General features: G+C 30.5%; 1 protein-coding gene across 3 annotated transcripts in view; it reads right to left on the reverse strand.

Moving 5' to 3' along the window:
- The window catches only part of CSMD3 (CUB and Sushi multiple domains 3), a gene marked incomplete at both ends in the record, with an annotated part of 1,157,568 nt that overhangs the window by 76,770 nt on the left and 1,055,704 nt on the right, over positions 1-25,094 (reverse strand). For all 3 annotated transcript variants that reach the window (XM_081266797.1, XM_081266796.1, XM_081266795.1), the window contains 5 exons: positions 12,402-12,547; positions 13,404-13,581; positions 14,174-14,362; positions 17,051-17,260; positions 19,332-19,448. In XM_081266797.1, coding sequence (XP_081122923.1) covers positions 12,402-12,547; positions 13,404-13,581; positions 14,174-14,362; positions 17,051-17,260; positions 19,332-19,448 — 840 coding nt within the window. The remainder of the gene's footprint in view (positions 1-12,401; positions 12,548-13,403; positions 13,582-14,173; positions 14,363-17,050; positions 17,261-19,331; positions 19,449-25,094) is intronic.

Below are 25,094 nucleotides of genomic sequence, written 5' to 3' on the forward strand. Positions count from 1 at the left end.
CCTAATTTTTCTAGTTTTTAACATGAAAGGGTGCTATATTGTCAAAATGGCCATAATACCCAAAGTTCTATACAGATTTAATGCAATTCCAATTAAAATTCCAATGTTATTCCTTATACAAATAGAAAAAGCCATCATGAAATTCATTTGGAAAAAATAAGAAGCCCAGAACAGCCAAAAAAATTATTCGCAAGAAGAGTGAAGCAGGAGGCATCACAATATCAGACCTTAAATTATATTAAAAAGCTATAGTAACAAAAACAGCATGGTACTGGCACCAAAAAAGGCAAATAGACAAATGGTACAGAATAGAAGACACAGAAACAAACCCACATAAATAAAGTTATCTCATACTACACAAAGGCTAGAAAAAAAAGGCCTCTTCAACAAATGGTGCTGGGAAAATTGAAAATCCATATGCAGCAAAATGAAACTAAACCTCTATCTCTGACCATGCACAAAACTCAACTCAAAGTGGATCAAGGACCTAGGAATGAGACCAGAGAAAATGCACCTAATAGAGGAAAAAGTAGGCCCAAATTTTCATCATGTCGAATTAAGCCCTGACCTCCTTAACATGACTCCTAAAGCTCAAGAAATACAATCAAGAATCCATAAATGGGATGGATTCAAACTAAGAAGCTTTTTCTCAGCAACAGTAACAATCAATGAAGTAAAGAGAGAGCCTACATTTTGGGAGCAAATTTTTGCCACACACACATCAGGATGCATTAATCTCCAAGATATATAAAGAACTCAAAAAAACTTAACACCAAAATAGCAAACAACCCAATCAATAAATGGGCTAAGGAGCTAAATAGAAACTTATCAGAAGAAGGTATACATTTGATCAACAAATATATAAAAAATTATTCAACAATAAAGAATACAAACTACAAACAATTTTAATTGTTGGCAAGGATGTGGAGGAAAAGGCACACTCATACATTGCTAGTGGGACTGCAAATTGATGCAACCACTATGGAAAGCAGTATGGAGAGTCCCTGAAAAACTTGGAATGGACCCACCATTTGACCCAGCTATCCTACTCCTCAGTCTATACCCAAAGGACTTAAAAACCACATATTATAGTATCACAGCCACATCAATGTTTATAGCAGCACAATTCACAATAGCTAAACTGTGGAACCAAATTAGATGCCTTTCAATAGATGAATGGATTAAAAAAAAAAAAACAACTGTGGTATATATACACAATGGAATACTACTCAGCATTAAAAGAGAATAAAATTATGGTTTTTGCAGGTAAATGGATGGAATTGGAGAATATCATGCTAAGCAAAGTAAGCCAATCTCAAAAATCAAAGGCCAAATGTTTTCTTTGATAAGTAGGTGCTGATCTATAATGGGGGTAAGGGTGAGAAACATGGAGGAATTTTTATGGGGCAAAGAAGAGGAAGGGCAGGAGAAGGGGCATGGGACAGGAAAAATGGTGGAATGAGATGGACATCATTACCCTAGGTACATGTGAGACTGCACATATGGTGCAACATTACATCGTGTACAACCAGAGAAATGAAAAGTTGTGCTGCAATTGTGTACAATGAATCAAAATGCATTCAGCTGTTATATATACCTAATTAGAATAAATAAATAAATAAATAAATGTTCAAAAAAGAAAATGAGACAAACTTTGAACAATTAGATTTTTCCAGTTCTAAAGGGTAATCATGGGCATAGAGTATTTCAGATAAAAAAAGAAACTGGAACAAAAACCTGAGCAAAAGGACAAATAATTGATTCATCATCATGGAACAAAAGACCATTTATAAAAGGTTAATTGGCTAATAAACTCCTAGGATAATGAGAACAGAATTTTATTTTTTTCAAAATATAGACAATGAGTGATGAATCAAGGAAAATCTGCTTCAGTTTCCTTCTGTAAATTGTTATCTGACACTCTTCTTCCAGTACTTCAACCTGTTTATAAAAAGAACTCTCTGTGCAGGGATGTTATTTTACAGATAAACACTCTACACAGAAGGGTTGCCATTAGAGAAATAGGGTTTTATTGGTGATGTAATTAGGTAAATTGAATTCATATTGAATTAGGATAGATTCTTAATCCAATGTGGCTGGTATCCTTATTTTAAAAAGAAGAAACACAGAGACAGATACACAGGGGAACTGGCCATGTGATGATAGTACAGAGGTTGTAGTGACTCTTATATAAGCTAAGGAATGCCGAAAGTTGCTGCCTACTACCAGAAGCTGGGAGGACACAAGGAAGCATCCACAGATCAGGCTTTCAGGAAGGGTGGAACGGCCACACGCTGATTTCAGACATCTAACCTTCAAAATTGGGAAAACATTTCTGTTGGTTTAGGTCACCCAGTTTGTGGTTCTTTGTTCTAGCAGCACTAGGAAACTAATACACCTATATTGTTAAATTTGTCTACTGTGTATTGCTTATGTTCTGTGTCTTTCTGATGTAACCTTCCTACATACCAATAAACTGATGAAAAAAATCAAGACAGTATTCATGTGGAATCCACTGTTCACAAAGAACACTCTAAGGCACTTTACATGATTTACTCATTAATCACTAAAATTAGACATGTCAAGATATGTGTAAATGTACCCGTGCTATAAGAAGCAATACTAAATTTCACAATGATGCTTAGAATAAGGCCAGACACACATCATTTCAAAGGGATAGTACCTTCCCACTTTGGCAAATATTGAGAGCAATATGACTGCTGTGAGGATTCTTGTGCCCCTACACATAAAATTTCACTCTGATGTGACCTTCCTCACAAACATAATACTATTCAAAGCACCCATCTGACTTTCCAGAATATATCACATTATTTGTTTTTGTTCCTAGTCTAAATTAGATATGTTTTTAATTTACTAAGATCATTGTTTTCTACTGATGCACCCTATACTATAATATAAACCCATAAATTTAGCAACATATTTTATAGTTACATGTAACAATTGAATGTTTTGTGATTTTAAAACTATGAGGAGAATGCTCTAGATACCATGCTCAAAAAAATACAAATTAATAACTAATTAGGACAATGTCTTATCCTGTATGAAATAAATGCCTTGGTTACTTTGGAAGAATATAAACAGGTCTGGTACAAATATACCCAATGTTGTATGGGTCACAACCCATAGACTGCTTGAACTGGAAGTTACCTTAAAATTATATATTCTAATATTTTTGTTTAGGGATGGGTGAGAGGGAGAAGGTGATGTAGAGAAGTCATAGTAGATAAGGACACACAACCTGTTACTGGCAGAACTGAAATTGTTAAATAGTATAAACTATGTCATCTAAATTTTCTGAGCATATATCTAGTCTATGCTTTTCATGCTTTGTTCTATTTAGAAAGTTACACAGTTATGACCAGTAATAGAAAAGCTACATAAAATATTTTTATAGTTTTAAAATACACATTTGATCTAAATCTGTGTTCTTTATAAATGAATCATTTTATTTGACATTTAGTTTTAAAACACTATCTACTCTTTAACAACAACGTGAAGACATTGCATTTTATGTGTCAGTATCTTTTGAGGATGGCTATTATTTGAATAAGTGCCCTGTGTGCTCACATATGCATAGATATCTGGTTCCCAATCCAACAAATTTCCTGAAATTGCTTTAGAATTTGATTCCGGCAATATTTTTGGGTTATTTTTAATTTCCTATTTTCTTTGCAATGAAACATCCAACCCAATTCCAGAAAAGAATGCTGCATTTATCTATTTCTATTCAACTGAGCTATTAAAAGCTGCTTTAAAAAAGACAAAACAGAACACTGGCAAATTGCCATTCTTTCTCTAAACCAAAAAAGCACATAACCTTTCTGCCAAGTAAGGATATAATATCTCTCATAGAAGACAGAAATAACATTTTACATTCCTAGTAAACTTTGAGTCCTGTATAAGACCCAGTGTACTTCAGTAGTGACCCAGATTGATTCAAGTATGATAATATCATGATTTGGGGAAGAAAAACATTCATAATTAGATGTTCATTTATGTAATTTTGTCAGCATTATTTCAAAAGTTATCTAAAATAAATTTAAGCTGTTTCACTTGAAAGCAGAGTTTAGATTGTTTGAATAAATTCTGTCCAATTTCTAAGGAAAAGGGAAAAATTATAAACAATATATATTTTTTTAATTTTGGAGAAAATTGGCTGGTGTACTGACATGACCAGAGGTACATTTTAGTAGTGCTTAAATTATTTACAAATATCACTTTGCATCATTAATATCTATAATCAGCTTATTTTCTTAATATATAAGAACAAATATTACAAATCAAGAGCAATGATGATCCTTGGACGTAAAAATAGATGGAGAAAATCTCCACTATGAGATGTAGACCAGTAAGAAGTCACTTTTGGCATTTCCCTAGAGAAGGAATCATGGAAGCTATTGGAAAACAAAGCTACTGGTAAACATCAGAATTATCATAGAAAAATTCCAATATCTATTGCATGAATTGGTTGCATTATATACAAATAACTAATTAAAGGGATCTTCTCTTAGTACAGAACCTTTTAGAACTGAAAAGTAATCAGGACAGTACTCTCCTCTATAAGGCTGAGTTACCTTGTACATTAGTAGATAACAGAGGACAGTTAACAGCCACTATTTGTTCTTAGTCAATCTCTATTTTCCTTTTTCTGTTCATTACCATAGCTTGGTTGACTTTTGTTATAAAGTAATATGTTAGAATTATCTTTAATTATAACTTCAGTGTACATTTTCAGAATCTTAAAGAGAAAACAGCATCTTGTATTTCCTGTCAGCTTAGAGTTGACTTGGCTCTGACTCATTGACCATGGTCTTCTATTAAAGATAAATAATTGCACAATAAAAACTAAAATCAGATAAGGTAACTCTATGACTGTTGGAAGAAGTTAAAAACGAGACATTTCTGTAATCATAACTTAAAAACTAGAACACTGTTCAGACCACAAAATGATTAGGATCTTTCCATGTCAGCTAATATGAGTAAATATTGCTTCCATACCCATTATATAATTTATTCCACTCCTTCCACCTTATATAAAAAAAAATATTAAGATGGCTAATCATAAAAATGCTCAAACACTCTGACAGAAGAAAAGGTATGCTTTTTTAAACATTTGCTCAAACCCACATCACCCAGGTCAAATCCTACTACATTAACTCCTAAACCTTTTTGCTAGGATGCCTCAGGGTCCTTAGGGTATGTTCATTTACTCCTTACAATGGCAACTTTAAGGAAAGCTCTGCTCTTGATTCTTTGAAAGAGAAGGAGGGTAAGGTATTGAAGAAAATAAAATACAATACCTTATCAATTGGTATGCAAATAAACAAAAAGTGAGCAATTTTAACTTGACTTTCAGTCACTTTTTTAGTCATAAAATTATTTAAATAATAATAGATGGCATTATCTTTTCCTCATAAACTCTTTTCCTCAAACAGCTTCATTAGTTTGGATTTTTAACACCACTAATGCATTTTACACATACACACACATGCATTTACACACACATCATTCAGTGTATGTGTCCATACCTCTTCTGTTCTCTGAACATCAAACAATGAAAGGCAATGGGGGAGGGAAGAGGGGAGGGAAAGGGGAAGTTCTGAGGACTGAACCATGAAGTTCTGAGGACATCAAACAATGAAACCCTTTGAGGACAGTGTTCTATATTGAAATTTGAAAGGAAATTGGGTCTTTAGATTGTGTGAGAAAAGGGGTCACATCTTAAAAAGTAATTGTGATTTATATATTAAACAAAATCTGTCCTCATTTGCAGCAATCTCTTTAAGGTTAAGATTTTGCAGAGTTAAATATACTGTTCCCAAATATAACCTTTATTATAAAAATAACATAAGCTTAAAAGATGACCTAAAAGATATTACAGACCTTTTATATACAGTTCTTGAAAATAATGAGTCATCATTATGTTTTGTATTAGTAACAAAAGTTACTAATACAGAACAATGAAGAATATAAATTACTGAATCATATTATAGTAGTCCCCACTTATCAATGGGCGATACAACCTAACATCCCCTTAGTAGAAGCCTGAAACCATATATAATAGAAAGTCCTATAAATATGTTTTTCCTATAAGCATTTACCTATGATAATTTTTTTTCACAAACTAGGCAGAGTAAGACATTACCAAGATTAACTAAAAATAAAATAGAACAATTATGAATTTATATTGTAAAATTTTCCTACACCTAGGAGAGCCAAAAACCTCCACCAAAAGTTTGCTATAGCTAGTAAACAAATTCAACAAAGTAGCAGGTTACAATATCAGCATTAAAAAAAATCAATAGTTTTCCTGTAAACCAAAAATAAATTTGCGAAAAATAAAGCAGAAAAACAATTCCATTTACAATAAACTCAACAAAGTAAAACAATAAAATACTAGGAATAAATCTAACCAAGGAGGTGAAAGACCTATATAATGAAGAAAACTATACAACATTGAAGAAATCAATTGAAGAGGACCCCAGAGGATGGAAAGACCTCCCATATTCATGGTTAGGCAGAATTAATGTTGCTTAAAATGGCCATACTATCAAAAGCAATATACATATTCAACACAATACCCATCAAAATGACATTCTTTACCAAACTAGAAAAAAAACAGTTTTAAAATTCATTTGGAAGAATAGAAGACCCAGAATAGCCAAAGCAATTCTAAGCCAAAAACTGAATGCTAGAGGCATCATAATACCTGATTTTAAATTATACTACAGAGCTATAGTAAACTGCATTGCATAACAAATGGCATTATCTTTTCCTCATAAACGTATACCAATGGTACAAAATAGAGCACACAAAGACAAACCCAGACATCTACAGTCATTTGATCCTTGACAAAGATGCCAAAAACATAAGTTGGAGAAAAGACAACCTTTTTATGAAATGGCTGGGAAAGCTGGTATTACATAAGTAGAAGAATGAAACTAGAGCCTTTATCTCTCATTCTGCACAAAAATCAACTTTAGAGGGATCAAAAAGACCTAGGAATTAGACCAAAAATTATGAAACTCCTAGGAAAATGTAGGATCAGGACTCCAGCAAATCATCCTAGGCAATGACTTTCTCAATAGGACCTCTAAAGCTCAGGATATAATTCCAAGAGTTAATAAACAGAATGGCAACAAATTAAAAAGCTTCTGCACAGCAAAGGAAACAATTAGGAATGTGAAAAGAAAACATACGGAATGTAAGAAAACATTTACTAGTTACTCTTCTGACAGATAATTAATATCTAGAATATTAAAGAACTAAAAAAAAAAAAAAACCACCAAATACTAACCCAACTAATAATTAAATCAATGAAATGAACAGACGTTTCTCAAAAGAAGAAATACAAGTGGCCAATGAATATATGAAAAAATGTTCAACATCATTAGTAATTAAGAAAATGAAAATAAAAACTGCAAATAAATAGTAGAAAGATTGGTAGAGTATAAGAAAGGCAATGGGAGAGGGAAGAGGGGAGGGAAAGGAGAAGTTCTGAGAACTGAATTAGAACAAATTATATTCTATACTTTTATAATTATGTCAAAATGTATCCTAATATTATATGGAAATAAAAGTAACCAATTAAAAAACTATACTGAGATTTTATCATTTTATCCTTCAAATACCAGTCAAAATAGCAGTCATTAAGAATACCTATAATAAAAAATACTGGGAAGGATGCAGATAAAAAGGAGTACTTTATGCTATTGGTGGAACTGTAAATTATATAACTTATTTGGAAATCAGTACAGAGGTTCCTCAAATGACTAGTCATGAAAGCACCACATGACTCAGCTCTACTGCTCCTCAGTATTTATACTAAATAATTAAAGTCCTCATACTATAGTGAGACATGCATACCCATGATTATAGCAGCACAATTCACAATAGTCAAACTGCTGAACCAGCCTAGGTGTCCACCAATGGATGAATGGATAAAAAAATGTGGTATATATACACAATGGAATATTAAAAAAAATATAAAATTATGACATTTGCAGGAATATGGATGGAACTTGAGACCACTACATTAAGCAAAATATGCAAAACTCAGGTCAAGAATCTTATGTTTTCTTTCATATATATAAAAACTGAAGAGGAAAAAGAAAAAGGGAGATCAGTAGAGGAAACGAAACAGGGGGTGGGAGGAGGAAAAGGAGGGATAAATGCCGAAAAGTGATATTGACCAACTTATATTGTTGTATTGTGAGTATGTATGAATATGTAACAACAAATACCATCAACATATGCAACTATCATGTACCAATAAAAATGTGAAAAGAGAAAAATAAATAAGAATTATTAAAAACTTGTGCATTACTTATTTTTGGAATTTTGCATTTAATATCTTCTGATCACAGTTGACCATGGATAACTAAAACTTCGGAAAGCAAAACTCAGATAAGAGTGAAACACTGAAGAAACTGTCTAATTTCTTAGACAATTGTCTAAGAAAATCTTTTGGTAGACAAATTGAGTTTCCCTAATTCTCTAATAATTAAAAAAGAGGAGATCTGGGAAATGGATTTACACATCTTAAAATGGACTTACACATCTTAAGTTAATAACCATATATTCCTACTGTATTCTCCAGGTTATATTGGTTGGTATAATTGACTCCAATAAAACTCATTTTTTTCTTGGCACAGAAACCAAATCATATGTTGAAAACTATAAAGACCACACTGAGTTGTGGTAAATTAAATGATGTACTATTATTAGCTGGTACATCTTTCAGAAGAAAAGCATCAAGAAATTTGAAGGTGCAACTCATAATCAGGAATGGTATTTTCTAGGAAATAAGGTGACACAGCATCTTGCTTAAAAGGAAAATCACTTTTGCTAAAATTTTAGTGAAAAATTAAGTTTATATAACATCAAATATACTATATTCATGAGATAATGCCTGCTTAGGACACAGCCTATCACTTGGTAAGAACCAAATAAATTTAGGCAATTATTGTATTCTTGTTGTTTTCATTTTTCAAACAGAAAAGCTTTGGAAATGAGCAGACCTATTTATATCTCTGCACAATTTCTATTCTAGGCAGCCTTTCTTTTATTAATTCTGTGACTTTATGCTGGTTACTTAATTTTTCATTAAGATCTTTCATTAGCAAAATGGCAATACTAATAGTTACCTTATGGACTTCTTATGAAAATTAGCAATAATATATGGAAAGCACCTAGCAGAATGTCCAGCATATTAAATTTTCAGTATATGGCGGCTATCACTATTATAGTGAATATTACTTAAAGGCACTGTCTGAAACAATTCCACTAAAATGCATTTTGTATAATTTGCTTTCAAGGGGTCATTGATTAGAATTGAGCATTATTATTCATTATGCCAGCCCCATCTTGATATTTTAAGGAATAACAACAATGGCAATATAGAGAAAGACAAAAACATTCCTTCAAATGGGACATTTGAGGAAAAGTACCTCAACATTCATACCTTTCCTTTTTTTCTTCTTTCATTACACAGAACTTTAGTTTGCAAAGTTTTTTTTTTTCCTTTGCAATACTGGGGACAAAGCTTTTTATGAATGTTATTTTGATCACGAAAGATAGAAGATAGTATTTTATAAAAGAAGACTAGCCTGTTCTCATATTGGAAATCAATTAGATAGGGGAAACCATTTTTTTTTTCAAGAACACTAAAAATAAAGTAAGTAAAACCTAAATGATAAATATGACTTTGCAAAATTACATGAAAAGCTTGAACTGTCAAATTTACAAAATAAACAATTTGTTGAAAAACTCACTTTTTAGTTAGAGATGGAGCATAATAAAAGTAACAAATGAATTAGTAGAATTTAAACAAAACTGGGTGAAAAGGTAATCTATTCCAAGTTTAGGCATATGTCATAACTTAAAATAAGTGTTATATAATGAATTATCTACCTGGCTTACCTATCGAAAAACATTAAATGAAGTGGCTAATATTTCACTCATGAGAGTTCACTTTGGAATGGAAATTGATAAGTAAGACTGAGTGAAGGTCATAATAAGGCAACTTAAGTCTGACTTAATGTAAACGTGAGGCATTCTAGAAAAGGTGAGTCAGGATGAAACCAGCACTTTAGCAAACATTTTATTACATTCAGAGGAATTTAAGGTATTGATCAATTTTTAACATGAATTCTATATCTCCAAATTTTCAAGTTGTTTTAAGGTTTGGGTAAAATCGCAGATATGGGGTTTAAGCATTCATTAGGCTTCTGGCATTTAAGCATTTAAGATCTGGCATTGTGTTTTATTATAAAATCTAAAGTATAAACATAAATGAAAATAAATCCACTATTATAAAATCTAAAATGTGAAACAAGATATGATACGGAAGCAAATATTACTAAACATCTATTTTTTTTCAGGCATTATGTGATCTGTACATTATTTATTGTCTCCAATTCTTTAACATATATAATAGTAACCATGATATTAATTTTTAGGATTGTGCTATACAAAATTGGTAATACTTAAAATTTTTACCAATAATTTCATATGAATTAACATAATATATGCCAGTAACTGAAATAAATTATATACATACAGTATCTCATTTTAGCTCCTCAGCAATCCATTCATGCTGTTTATCAGCTGAGGAAAGTGAAGACCAAAGGATAACTTGTCCAAAGTCAACTGGAAAAAAAGTGCTAAGCATATATTTGATCTACTTTATCCCTAAGCTATTCTATTTATGTTGAACATAACCCAAAAGCAAGTTGCAAAAGTCAAATGAAAAGAATGATAATATATGTTTGTATAGTCACATGCATCCACATAAATCCACATTCATATTTAAGTAGTTATGCATAAGTCTGTTACCCGCATATTTTCTAAACAGATTCATGCACGAATGCTGACATCTTTTCCTCTGACAATATTTTCACTTCCAAATGCCTCCCAAATTTTGTAAGAATTTAACACTTCATATAAAATTATCTTATGGATATTTATAGTCCATCAATGAATAGTCTCTTCTTTATGACTTATTTAGGCAGTATACAAAATAATAAAAATTTAGGCAGAGATTCATGAAGAAAGAACACAATTCATTCATTTATCTTTTGATCTTAATGGTTATTTACTGGCTCCAGAATTATGATCATCAATCAAGTAAAAATGCTATTGTTTCAGTCTTAGGTTGTAACTATAAACTACCAGCATCAATGATCAATTCATCAGGAAAAAAAAAGAGTTGTTAAAGAAATAAACAGCCCCACAAAAAGTTGAATTGTATACCTTACTTTCTAATTGGCTGTGCTGTGATCACATTCAGTTCTGCTGGCTATGGGTCACTAAGGAGACACTAATTAGATACCATCTAACTGGCTGACAAATACTGAGACTAAAGAACTCAATGTTTTATAGTAAATTCTCTATTTCTATACCAATGTGTTTTAATGATTTGGAAGACAATAACATTTGACATATCATTGCTCTTGGAATATCAGCTTTGAGTCTAAAAATTCATTACTTCATTTTAAAAAGATCATGTTGTATAGCAGTTGTAATGGACATGGCATATATTCATCTTCAAATTTTCATATAACTGGTAAATTCAATTTAGTAGATTATTGGCTCAGTGAAATACAGCATTTGTGTAATGGTTATTTGAGGCAGAATGTTTTTTTTTTTTTAATTAAACTACAGTCACACTCAATAAAGGGATGTAACCAGGTAAATGAACATTTTCTTATTTAAAATGGAATATAATCAATTTGGGATAAAGGAAATAAAGAAACACCTTTGTAAAACCCTCTCAACGTCCTTTCAAAAAGTTAATGTTATGAAGGTAGAACCAAGAACAATTCTATATAAAGAACTTAACTTAAGACTCCATAAATTATTCCACAGGAGTAGAAGCTATGAACTTAATGAACTGGAATAGTCAGTTAAAATTCTAAGATTCCAGAATAGACACACTTTTGAAACAAGATTATAAATGAATGAGTTATGTGATCCAAAGCATAAAGACACTGGATGTTAATTTTAGAAAAATTCACAGCAGGTTGAATAGATTAAAAATTTTTCACAGAAAAAGTCTATTGATGTCTCCAAATTACATGCAATAAAATATGAACAGCTGGTTCTATTTTATTGGTTTCCATGCAAAAAATTATTATTTTCCACTGGGTAATTACTGACTGATTTATTATCTATATCCATGTGCTTGTATTTTAATATCTCTATATACATAGAAGAGGTCATCCTTTTCAAGTTAATGTATTTGGAATGCTGAAGTGACAATGTGTCAAATTTTAATATCTTTCAATCACTGGTTAAAAATGTATTGCATTCATATTTTTTTTTCTCCGGGACGAGTTAAACAGCATCAAATAAAAGAGAAACACTTAGATAATACCAACCATGATAACTGAGCACAAAAAAGCCACTCGTTGTGAAATCACTGTGGAATTTGATTAGGATCTGATTTGAAGTGCTATAGACTGATTCCAAGGCAGTGTTTCCACTGAACTGTCCAATTTGAGGTGAATTTTGGTCAGGTCCATCCCTAATAGGAGAATGAAGAAGGAGATGAAATTAAGATTAGTTTTTTGGAGAGTTTTAAACTAAGCTTAATGAAAGTATTTTTTATACTTATATTACTATTTTAACGATAAATATGCAACTAATAAAATAATCAATAAGCAACAAAACATTGGCATATTTTATTACTATATAGGTGATAACATATTTTAGAATGTAGAATATAAAAACAGATCAGTCTTCTACCTCAGTGAAATACACCTATACTCATTGTGATCAATACATGGTGTTTGGTTTTTGACCAAAAGATTTTCTTAAATGCTTCAGAATTGCCCCCCTTTCATTTTCTTCAGCAACAATCTCAAAAGTCATAGATGGTGAGATTTAGAATTCAGACAGTAGTTTTGTTTGTCAATGAGTCAGAAATCTCCTCACTTTTAAATGAAGTTTTAATTGATAGAATAATAATATGCAATTATACTATTTTATAATAAATTGTTATGATGGTAATTAAATAGCTATATTAAATAATTGTGATTTGAATATAGATTCTTGAACTTTATCTGTTTTTGTAAACAAAGAACCTTTTAAAAATAACTCTGTTAATGGCCTGTTTTAGCACATTAATAATGATAACTTTAAATCTCTTTAATCATGAAGCCTTTGTTCTACAATATTTAGTTAACTCATGAGGCAAATAAGCCAAAGTCTACTTCTATTTTTTTCTCATTTTGCAAAAACACATACTGTCACCTTCAGTTACTCACACCAACTTAAATATCAGATGGCAATTTGTAACAGAGGATTGTGATATATTTTCATCCTACCTTGTTTTGCTCTTAATGTAGTTGAATCAATCAATAACAATGGTCCTTGCTTACCATACAGTAATGAAATCATAGATTGGTTCTGTTTGAAGGACAGTAAAATTGATGTAGATTCCATTCCCAGGGGGTACTCTTACGAGCCAGAAGCAATCTTGAAAGTTTGGATATTCATCTGGATACCCAGGAGAATAAATAGTGCCATTCATTGCAGTTATATTCCCACCACAAAGAGCTATGGAAAAAGACAAAAAATCAAATGTTAAAAAATAACAATAAACAAAATGAAGAAAACAACAAATATATAGTATTTCTTATGTAGTATAAGATATGTCATCACAAAATTAGTAATTTATATTTTCTGTTCTTTTTTTAATACTTTACATCAATGCAAACTCTTTAATATTTTTATATCATATCATGTATATGTATAATGCCTTACAAGAGGTTCAAGGCCTTCACATTTAAAACATTTTTTATGGGAAGGAACTGAAATTTAGTAGTGGTATCTGGGCTATTAGCTTATAATAATGCCTATTAAATACATCCACATGCACAACTCCATACACACAAAAGAAAAGTTCTAAAGTGTTAGTTGATTTTATTTTCATTCCAATGGGGAAGGTTAAGACCCCTGTCAATACTGATAAAACCAGTTATTTATTAAGGAGCTTTAGGTTTGGTTTTCTTTGATTAATTCTTCAACTGAAAAGGAGACTATGTATGTAGCATACTATTGGAAGAAGAAGACAAGGAAGAATGTCAATGCAAGAATTATTGAACACAAATGTTTATCACGAAAAGATAGCTTCAATTTAGAAACATACCTTCACACCTTGGAAGTTGATGATTCCAGTTGCGACTGACTCCATGAAGGCATGTGAGAGCTGAATTTCCAATTAGTGTATATCCTGGGAAGCATTCAAATGAAATGGTTTGACCCACAGTAAAATCATTGCCAATCACAAAACCATTTCGAAATGGGCGTGGATCAGGACAGCTTTGCAATTGATAAGCTAGAAAAAATAATGAAGACATTATCTTTTCTGAATTTCAGAGACCATAGATGAATAGTATTAGCAACTTATGAATATATGTGATGCTGCTTATAGTTAGTTATAAATAGTAATTATTATTTATAATAAATGCTGTTAAAGACAGTGATAAGAATTTCTTCTAATAGCTGTAATTTTCATATTTAAATGTTAGTACAATTCATAAAAATGAATCAGTTTCTTCACCCATTTGTGCTATCTAAATTATAAACCTGAATGAAAATGTAAACTCCTCCTAGAGTCATAATTTTAATCAAACTAAACTTTGTATATCTATTGTTGTGATTTTTGGTACTGAGGCATAACTGTTTATTTGTTCATACTCCGCTTGTTTTATATTCTATATGAGATAAGAGTTCCTATTTTGTTGTTGTTTATCACTGTATCCTAAAGCCTTGCTCATTTCCTTTCACACAGTATGTACTTGATAAACACTGCTGAATGAATTTAAACTTATGAACATGTTATATACTCATGTAAGTATTTATGACTTTACTACTTAGAAGTTAAAATTTATATTCTAATTAATAGAATTTAAGTGGCTGACAACCAGAAATTATTTTGCTGTAGACCATTAAAATTATATATTCTTCAAATAAAAATTACATTTGAATATGAATAAGTTATCCCATTGTTTATTACAATATAACTTCAATATTTATAACTAGAGGTTTTAGAATGAATAAAATCTTTAAAAATATTAGGTGCTTTTATTCTTAATCTGTCTCTCACTTTAACTAATGATCCATACACTAAAATATGTCAGACCCAATGGAAGGCCAATACATATAATTTTATCATTGGGGGTTGGGACATATTATTCTATTAAATAATCCCTTTAAATTTTCAATGATATTTAAATAAGCATTTTAATAGAAAGGGACTCAGACAAATGTATGATCCTACAAAAATTCATACAATGTTCTTGTTTGTATTCTTTTCAGTTTAATAAAGAAAGTGTAGGAACCAGATTTTAAGTGTTCAAAACAAAAGTTCTCATCCTAGTATTACATACAACATAGGACTTAATAAACCTAATATTTCTAGTAATATCACTAATTTTGCAATCACGTTTTTCGTTAGAAGGGAATACTTAATTGTATATTATGCATTTTTATAAAATTCAGAATGCTCTAAAAGTCTACACAATATAAATCAAAAAGTAAATTAGTAAGTTATATAGATTCATATATAACTATACACATAACATCAACTTCTTTAAAATTCCATTAAAGAAAATAGTTTTAAATTTTATGTGATTCATAAATTGTAGCTAGTCGTTGTCATAAACAATGGTTTATGTCAATAATGTTAATGTCAATAACAGTAGAACAATGTTTTCTCTTTTATACTTCTATTATGTCAATAATGATTTTTTTTCAAGGACAAACTGACAAATAAAAAGTTTAAGTTCTAGTTTCATATCATTTGAATAACATTACTTTGAGAGGCAGAAGCAAAATGAGGGTAGGAAAAAGAAAATGAAGCCAATATAAGTGAATAGCAGAGCTTGGCATAGGATGGTTAAACTTTTAGAGGGCATTACAACTATGATTTTGAGCCTTCATGCAACAAAGAAAAAGAGTAAATCTTAGTTATCCTATTCTGTTTAAAATGATTAATTTTCCTTTGAATATAGGTAATTCCATACTAAAAGGTGGTAGAGATGACTCCTAGTGTTCTTATGTTCTAGGCACTTCAGATACATCAATGAATAATACCAAGTCCTTGTTCTCAGGGAGCTTACATTCAAAAGTATCACAAGCTCATAAAGTCCTTTAATAATCAGGCAGATATGCAACAAAATTTCAAGATGCTTTGATTAATTACAGTTGCTAAAGCTACACTGTGTAGAATTTCATCATAACTTTAAATATTTAATTTGAACAGAATTTACTTTTAAGATCAGAAACAATAGCATAATAAAATTGCTAAAATGTACTGCATAATTGTTAATAATATGCATCATGGTATATGCCTTACATGTATTCTATAATGCAAAATTAAACATGACATATTTGTAAGATATGATAACTAGTTACATTATGAAATGAGGGCCAAGACTGATGCTACATTAGATTGAATAGAGACCATCAGCATTTTAGCTTAGCTCTGCCTCAGTGCAAGCCTACATTCAAAAGGGATAAAAATCTTGCTCAAGATCATGCAGCAGCTTTATATGAGACAGCTCTAAGGTAATATGACTATCAAGGTATTTATTTTTTATTTTCATGGCAATAGAGCAAATCAAGGAATGTAGTGTTAATCTTTCACAAAGAAAAAATTTAATGTACAAGAATAATGCTAAATCTTTTCAAAATGTTCAATTTGATATAAAAGCAAAGATAAATCTTTGATTTCCAGTTTGCCTTGCTTAATTGCCTTGCCCTACTTAACGTGTAACTGTGTATTAACTTAAGGTGAACTCAATCTTTTTTCCCTGGCTATGATTTTCTAAGGCCTCAGAAAGACATAATTTTCCTGTACAGTTCCCTGAGAGCTGCATTATTTAAAAAATCTTCCTTATTGAAGTTTGCCTTGGTTTAAGTCCCTTTCCCTTCTGAGACAGAATACAGAAAAGTACTTGTATTTGGTTAACAATTGCAAATAGAGCTTAAATAAGCTTTCATTTTTCTTCATTCCTCTCACCTTGATATATAATGTGAAACCCTTGTTTGTTTTGTGAATAGTCACTATGAAAATACAAGCTGGTTTCATGGGTTGTGCTGAATAAGGAAGACGGTATTTGAGGACCACTAAGCCTGCCAATTACAGTACTAGTTTCTGAGGATCCACTTCTTACTTCCAAGTAATCGTGTATAGTTTCTGTGGAAAAATTTACAAACTGGAGGTGTACACCTGGAAAAGAAAAAAAAATCTAATATTACTTTACTTTTAACCACATTTGACATAAACACACACATACACATGCAGACTCTTATATCAGTATACTTGGATATGCTTCCATCTAGGTGTAGAGGCACACTTTCAAGGTCTGAGCCTTGAGTTTTCGATCAACCCAGAACAATTAGCTTTTCTATGTTTCTTCAATGAGTACCCACTCATTCTAGTCTTCTGGGATTTAATGAACAAATCTACCTTCAATCAATCCCTTCATCATATTCATTTACAGGCTCATGGGATCTGAAAATGATGTATGGTAATATATTAGTAATGCAAGATTAAGAAAAAATTCCTAAATGCTCCATATAATTGTAATATTCAATATTGGAAATGATATAATTAGAATTAGAAAGGTATAATATCTAAATATGTATTTATATCTAACATTAGGATACGTTTACTACTTTGAAATTTCAAAATCTAATTTATTTACAGAGAAAACGTGTGAATTTAAGAGATTACCAGAAAATAATTTAGCTATGTACTGTTTGCTCATGGTAATAAGAGTTACACAAACAATTATACATGAAATATATGTTGAATTTGTCATTGCTATACAGATCTAACACAGGTTATCCATTTAGATCTACCAAATATTCCCAAAATTCCACACTGGGATATATCCAAAGTAATTGAAATCAGTATGTCAAAGAGATATCTGTATAACATGTTCATTGGTTGCAGCTTTTTTCATAATAGCCAAGATAAGGAATATACTATCTATCAATAGATGAATGGATAAAGATCATTATATATAGATACATACATACATATATATATACACACACATATATGAGACATATATGTATATGTATATAGATGTATATGTATATATATGTATATAGATGTATATACATATATACATATATAGAGACATATAAATATATAGACATATAAATATATAGACATATAAATATATATAATGAATAAACATTATACTTATAAAGAATTCAGCCTTCAAAAATGAAGAAATTATTATCACTTATGATACATGAATGAACGTAGAAGACATTTGTTAAGTGAAATAAGCCAGTAATGAAAACAAAAGTCACATGATCCCACTTTTATGTGGAATCTAAAAGAGGTTAACTTATAGAAGCAGATATTAGGTTGTTGCTACCGGAGAGTGAGGAGAAGTAGGTATTAGGATACACAAAGTCAAAATGTTTAAAATTTCAATTGGATAGGGGAAAAAAAGTTCAAGAGATCTATTATACAATGTGGTGACTATAATTAATAAATAAAAATGTATTTTCCAAATTGCTAAGAATAGATTTTAAATGTTTGTACAAAAAAATGATAAGAATGTGAGGTAATTCATATTAACAAATTTAGCCCTTCTATAGTGTACACATATTTCAAAATGTCTTGTTGTACATAAATACGTACAATATTTTTGTTAAAATAACTAATAAGATTGGGTAGGGTTGTAGCTCAGTGGTAGAGCACTTGCCTAGCATGTGTGAGACTCTGAATTCGATCCTCAGCACCATATATAAATAAAGAAGAAAGAAAGAAAGCGAAAGAAAGAAAGAAAGAAAGAAAGAAAGAAAGAAAGAAAGAAGGAAAGAAGGAAAGAAAGAAAGATGTTGTATCTATCTACAAACAAAAATAATTTAAAATATCATAAAGATGTATTAAGAATTGTAAAACAAAAAAAATCAATAAGGGTGTTCATGTATAATGTTATAATTTACTGTGAACATACTTTATATACAGAGTTATTAAAACATTGTGCTGTGGATAATTATGAATGTAATGCATTCCACTATTGTCATGTATGAAAGAAAAAAAATAACAAATAAGAAAAAAGAGAAAATACCCATATACTTTCAATTAACCAAGTATACATTTGGCTTAAGCAACAATTATTCAAATTTTATTCTTCAATTTATATAATTATAGGTACTCTCAAGCTAAATTGTATTTTGTGAATACTTTGTAAATCTTTTCAAACACTGATACTTTTTAAAAGAATGAATTAGTGACTACTGAAAAATCTCTTATAATTTAATAATATGCATACCAAAACCTATGGGCAACTTGATTGTCCATGTGCAATCTAAACTGCTTGGGTAGTTTCCAGGAAATCCAGGACTGAGGATCACACCACTGAAATCTGACATAGCACCACCACACTGAGCTGCAAAACAATAAAGTTTCCATGTAAGCCAGAGTTGTGGGATAATTTGCTATATTAAAAGCATATTGGATCATTTTAGGTTGTCATCAAGTCTCTGAGTTAAAACTGATATAAATTTGAATATTGTCAACAGTCATTTGCCATTTACCAGTAACCAAATATAATCAATTGCCAATGCATTTTCTAAAATAGCATAAAAGTCATCATATTTCTCTCGTCGGAAATAAGTACAAGTTAAAATAATTTTTGCATGACAAATAACTGCTCATGTACATTAAATACAATCAAACAAAGAACATATCCCCTTTTCCACAGCCAGCAGTTCATTTCTTTTTTTTTAAGTTTTTCTAGTAATGTTTTGAATCATTTCAAATATGATATAATTTAGAATAAAATCAAGCCAACTACTTCAGCTTTAAGCGCCATACTCAAGAGAGAATAATTTTCGAAAATTTCCTTTCTTTTCCTTTTTTTGTAAGAAAGGTCAGTAAAGAATTTTAAGGAAAATATCAGTTTCTAATATGTGAGATATTTACATATCAAACATGATACATGTTTTTATTTTATCCTAAGAGAATGAAGAGAAAGAATAGTGAGGTATAAAAAAACCCAAAAGGATGTTATATATTAAAAACAGCAGAATTTATAATGTTATAATTTACCGTGAACATATGGTAAATTATGTTTGTTTCAGAATCCCTATATATGGGCTGTTGATAGGCTAAGCAAAAATTACACTTATAGAATGTTAAGTTTTTTGTTATGTTAGATATTTCACACATATTAAATGCTAATTACATTTGAAGTGATCAATCTTTCCTCTACAGGCATATTTTATCTCATTGAGGAAAGTCTATAAACGTGCATCTGTTAATTATTAAATAAAGAATCAAATGTCATGACTACATATCAAGTCCAAAAGTTACCTATAGAGAACAGTTATTTACAATTTCATTCATTTATTTATTGTTAAGAACAAAAAAAGTTACTGAAACTTCAAGTTATATATCACAAAGACAATAGAAATTTTATCAATGTTCTGTACAATATTCAATAACCAGTTTGGCAGCTGTCTTTTACTATTTGAACTAAAGAAATAATGCCTCAAGCAGATTTTACTAGGGAGATACATAAAATCTTAGTGTAACATGATTGACTTTTCTTTCAAATTTTGAATTATCATGAAACTCTTAAAATACATCTGCATAATTCTCTATCCATTAAAATCTCAGTTCATTCATCCTTAAACCAAAGGAATTTTCACTTATATATACTATTAACGTTTACCAATTCATTATTCTAAAATAAAACTGTCCATATATATTCATCACAAAACCTGATAATTAAGAGAGTAATTTTTTCAATCAAAACTATTTTGCCAACACAAGGAGATTTTCCAGTTGAATATGTCATGCAGCATTTGAAGGGACTGTGCATTCTTTAAAAAAAAATCAAGTTACAGGCTGGAGTTATAGCTCAGTGGTAGAGTGCCCACTGGTGAGGCACTGGGTTTGATCCTCAGCACCACATAAAAATAAAATAAAGCTATTGAGTCCACATGTGACTAAAAAATAAATATATTTTTTAAATCAGTTAATTCTAAACCAGATTTCATTTCTATTCTTGTTTTATGTACTAAACCCCCTAGTGTATTGCGCTTGAATCTCCGAATACTGTAGACCTATTTGAAGACTATCCTGATTGTCACAAATTCTAGTGCCTGAAAACACTCTTAAACTGATTATCTTAAAAAACTGAAAGTTCTCCAGAGACAAACCAGGAACAATTATTATGACTAATTATGATTGAAATGAGTGTAGTTCCTTGAAAATGCTGTGTTCTTTGTATTTTCCATCATTAGTGCAGAGGTCTTTGTGTTTACATTTCAAGACTAGGTAATTCATTTTTTAATTTTAAAAATCTGTTAACTCTGTGATTTTTATGATTATAATATAATTCTATCCTATCCTTAAAACATTTAAAATAAACCCTTTATGTGCAAAAAAACCCCACAACGATCTGAAAAAAATTGAATTTGCAGTTTGCTTTGCTTCGTTCTTAATTTTTAATAAAAGACAAGAGCAATTTTTTAATTTTCACTCTCACAATTCCAAATCATCGTCCTTTTAATTCTATTTCCCCTCTCTCTAGATATGTTAAAATCCTGTTCTCTGCATTGGCCACCCACATGAAAATGAAATTTCAAAATCAGAGAGGGAAAAACGAAGGAGAATTAAGAGTAAACAAATAACAAAAAAGTAAGAAACTGAAATGATAACCCATGAAAAACACATTAAATAAATACCCAAACAAAACCATTTTTGTGCCTAGATCATTTCTTGTATCATTTCTATTAAATCAATGTGAGCAATCTCACAGGATCCTATTCCACGAAAGACATTTCCATGTATGTACCTGTGGCTTCCATTCCATGAATGACAATTCCATGTATGTTTTCAGTGGCTTCCAAGTAGGCTCCTTTATAGGCCCGTTATATTCTTTTTTTAGGGACATGACCATACCTTAGTTCTCTAAGATAAAATCATTTGATTCTTCTCTCTCCTTTGTATCTAATATCTAAAATATCTTATGAATTTTCTTTTGTTCCTCTAAAATATCTGGCAAATTGCTTATTTTCTGGTTCACAAATCTGTAACTTTCTTATCTGATGACTAGAGTTTTAACATTATTTGAATCAGCCTCCTGTCTTCAGTATCTCCTTTCAATGTGGCCATGGTTTCGTTGCAAGTATTTTACATTATCTGCTAAATTGTTCAACATTCAGAAAATGTAAATACATAAATATATAAATATTAGAAATAGTGTGGTGGTACATGCCTGGAATCCTTGTGAGGACTGAGGATCACAGGCTCAAGGTCAGTCTAAGCAATTCTGTGAGTTCCACCCTCAAAATAAAAAATAAAGAAGACTGGGGATGTCTTTCATTGGTAAAGAATCCCACATCCAATCCCCAGTAGCAAATAAATACATAAGTGAAAACAGATACAATAGAAAAGAAAGAAAAATGCCCTCTAATTCTACCACTCATAGATAATCATTTTTACTTTACATCCCTTTTTCTCTGCATAAATAAATGTGTGTCTAAATTGGTATAATGAAAATATAGGATCATACTGTGAATTGCTTTAAGCCTTTTTATATTTAATTATATACTGCAGGTATTGTCCTTAAAATTAAATATTCTATTATAATGATTATTTCTCTTTTATAAACATCTATTCCATATTACTGGACCCTAAATAATAGGTATTTTTCATTTTAATAGCTACAACTCTTGAGTGCTTTGTGTATTCCAGATTCAGTGCTAAACACTTTAAACACATCTTTCCTATAGCTTTCATAGTTAGCCTATGAGGCAAACATTGTTGAATCATTTAACAGGTGAAAAAACAGATACTTGAAGAATTCTACAAAACTCTTTTACCTAGTGCTGAAATCAGAAAATAGCAATATTGGACATCAAAGTCTGTTGAGTATTCCATATGGTTTCATATAATGTAATCCAAATAATAAAACTTTCTAGTTTGATTTTATTAAATATAACTTCATTATTTGCCTTTTAATCACACACAATGAAATGCAGATTTCATAAAAATGCAGTAAAATTTTATCTAAAAATCACAAAATTTTAAGAAAAATAATCGATTCTAGGTATCTATCAGAATGGAAACAATTACAGAATACTAGAATGTTACTTAAATTGCTACAAACTTCTTTTTTTAATATTTATTTTTTAGCTGTAGTTGGACACAATACATTTATTTTATTTGTTTATTTTTTGTGGTGCTAAGGATGGAGCCCAGGGCCTCACATGTGTTAGGCAAGCACTCTCCTGCTGAGCCACAACCTCAGCCCTACTACAAACTTCTAAAAGTAATTTGACAAAAGTTATTAAAGTTTTTAAACAATTATATCAAATGATATAATTAATCTAGGTAAAATTCTAAGCAAACAAATAGGTATATATAAAAGCATCTGAAAAACACTTATTTAGTATTATATTTGAAAGAAGAAAAAAATGAGACTAATACAAGTTAGATAATTATAGGCTCAGCTCTAGGAAGTTATTTTGAAAATATGTCATGGAATTAGAAATTTGTATAAGTTAATATTAAGAAAGAAAACATAAATATGCATATGTTGTAGCAACCCAAATCTTTACATTGTACATTTTACAATATTTATCTATCAGATGCCTATTTGAGAATCATAGTAAATGATGGGGTATAGTAATGAACAAAACACTGAACTCTTGTTTCTCATATCATAAAAATAAACATAATTAATTTTGTTCTTTGTACTTCTATAATATCAATTTTTATACTCAATACATACACACAAGACTCATTTACACAGTATACTAACATTTGCAATCAACATCAACTTTGCATATAAATGTTCACAATAAGGAACTATATTTGTATGTGTAGTTTTTCAATTGGCACAGTATACATTTATAAATTACATATAATACCTAAAAATATTACCTTTAAAAATATCACCCATCCTAAGTCTGAGGGCTTTCCATATCTTTGCCATTTAAAAATAATTACTCTTAATATAATTTTCTAATACTTTCCACATAGAATTATGTACAATGTCATAGCTATTATAGACTAAATTTGTATGGTGAAGTCCTAACTAGTCCCTGTGTGACTTTATTTGGAAACAGGGACTTTAGGGAGGTAATTAATGTTGAATGAGGTCAATTTTGTTGGACTGGCTCAACTTAACAGGAAGAGACATCAACAGTGTCGAGGAAGGAAGACCATGAGAAGACTCAGGAGGAGGTTGCCATAAGTAGTGCAAATTCTTTTGCTTGTGTCTTTTTACAACCCAGAAAGGGATATCTTCTTTTTCCATGTATCTTAATTATGCTTAATTATAAAATTCTATGTAAAACTATAGGAGATACTGAAGACAGGAGGCTAATTCAAACAATGTTAAAACTCTAGTCATCAGATAAGAAAGTTATAGATTTGTGAACCAGAAAATAAGCAATCTGCCAGATATTTTGGAGGAACAAAAGAAAATTATTTTCCAATAATTTCAGTTACTTTTCTACCTTTTCTGAAATTCTATAGTGTAATCAATGGAAACATTTAATACTAACTATTCTGTTTTAAATTAATTTCACTTATTTCTACCCTGCCAAATGGTAAATGAATATTTTGAAGGTAGGAATCCATACATCACATTCTTTTTTCAAATTCTGTAGAGCCCAGAATATTAATGGTTGCACATAGCTACTAAAAAATGGGGAAAAGGCAAAAAAGTAAAGGATGGACAGAAATAATTTGGAAGGACAATTAATTTAGATCAAAAAATTGGGGTTCCATGCTTCCAATTCAAGTGGCTCGGGAGGCTGAGACAGAAGGATAGTGAGTTCAAAGCCAGCCTCAGTATCAGCAAGGCGCTAAGGAACTCAGTGAGACCCTGTCTTTAAATAAAATACAAAATAGGACTGTTGGTGTGGCTCAGTGGTTGACTGTGCCTGAGTTCAATCCCCAGTATCCCCTCCTCACATGGAAGCTATCCTTACAAAGTACCCAGGTTCCCTTTTGATATACTCTTTATATTGCCTGTCACCACTGAATACATCTCAGCGGGTATCATGTGCCCTTT

The sequence above is a fragment of the Spermophilus citellus genome (assembly GCF_964194105.1).
Source record: "Spermophilus citellus genome assembly, chromosome: 14".
Classification (NCBI taxonomy): Eukaryota; Metazoa; Chordata; class Mammalia; order Rodentia; family Sciuridae; genus Spermophilus; species Spermophilus citellus.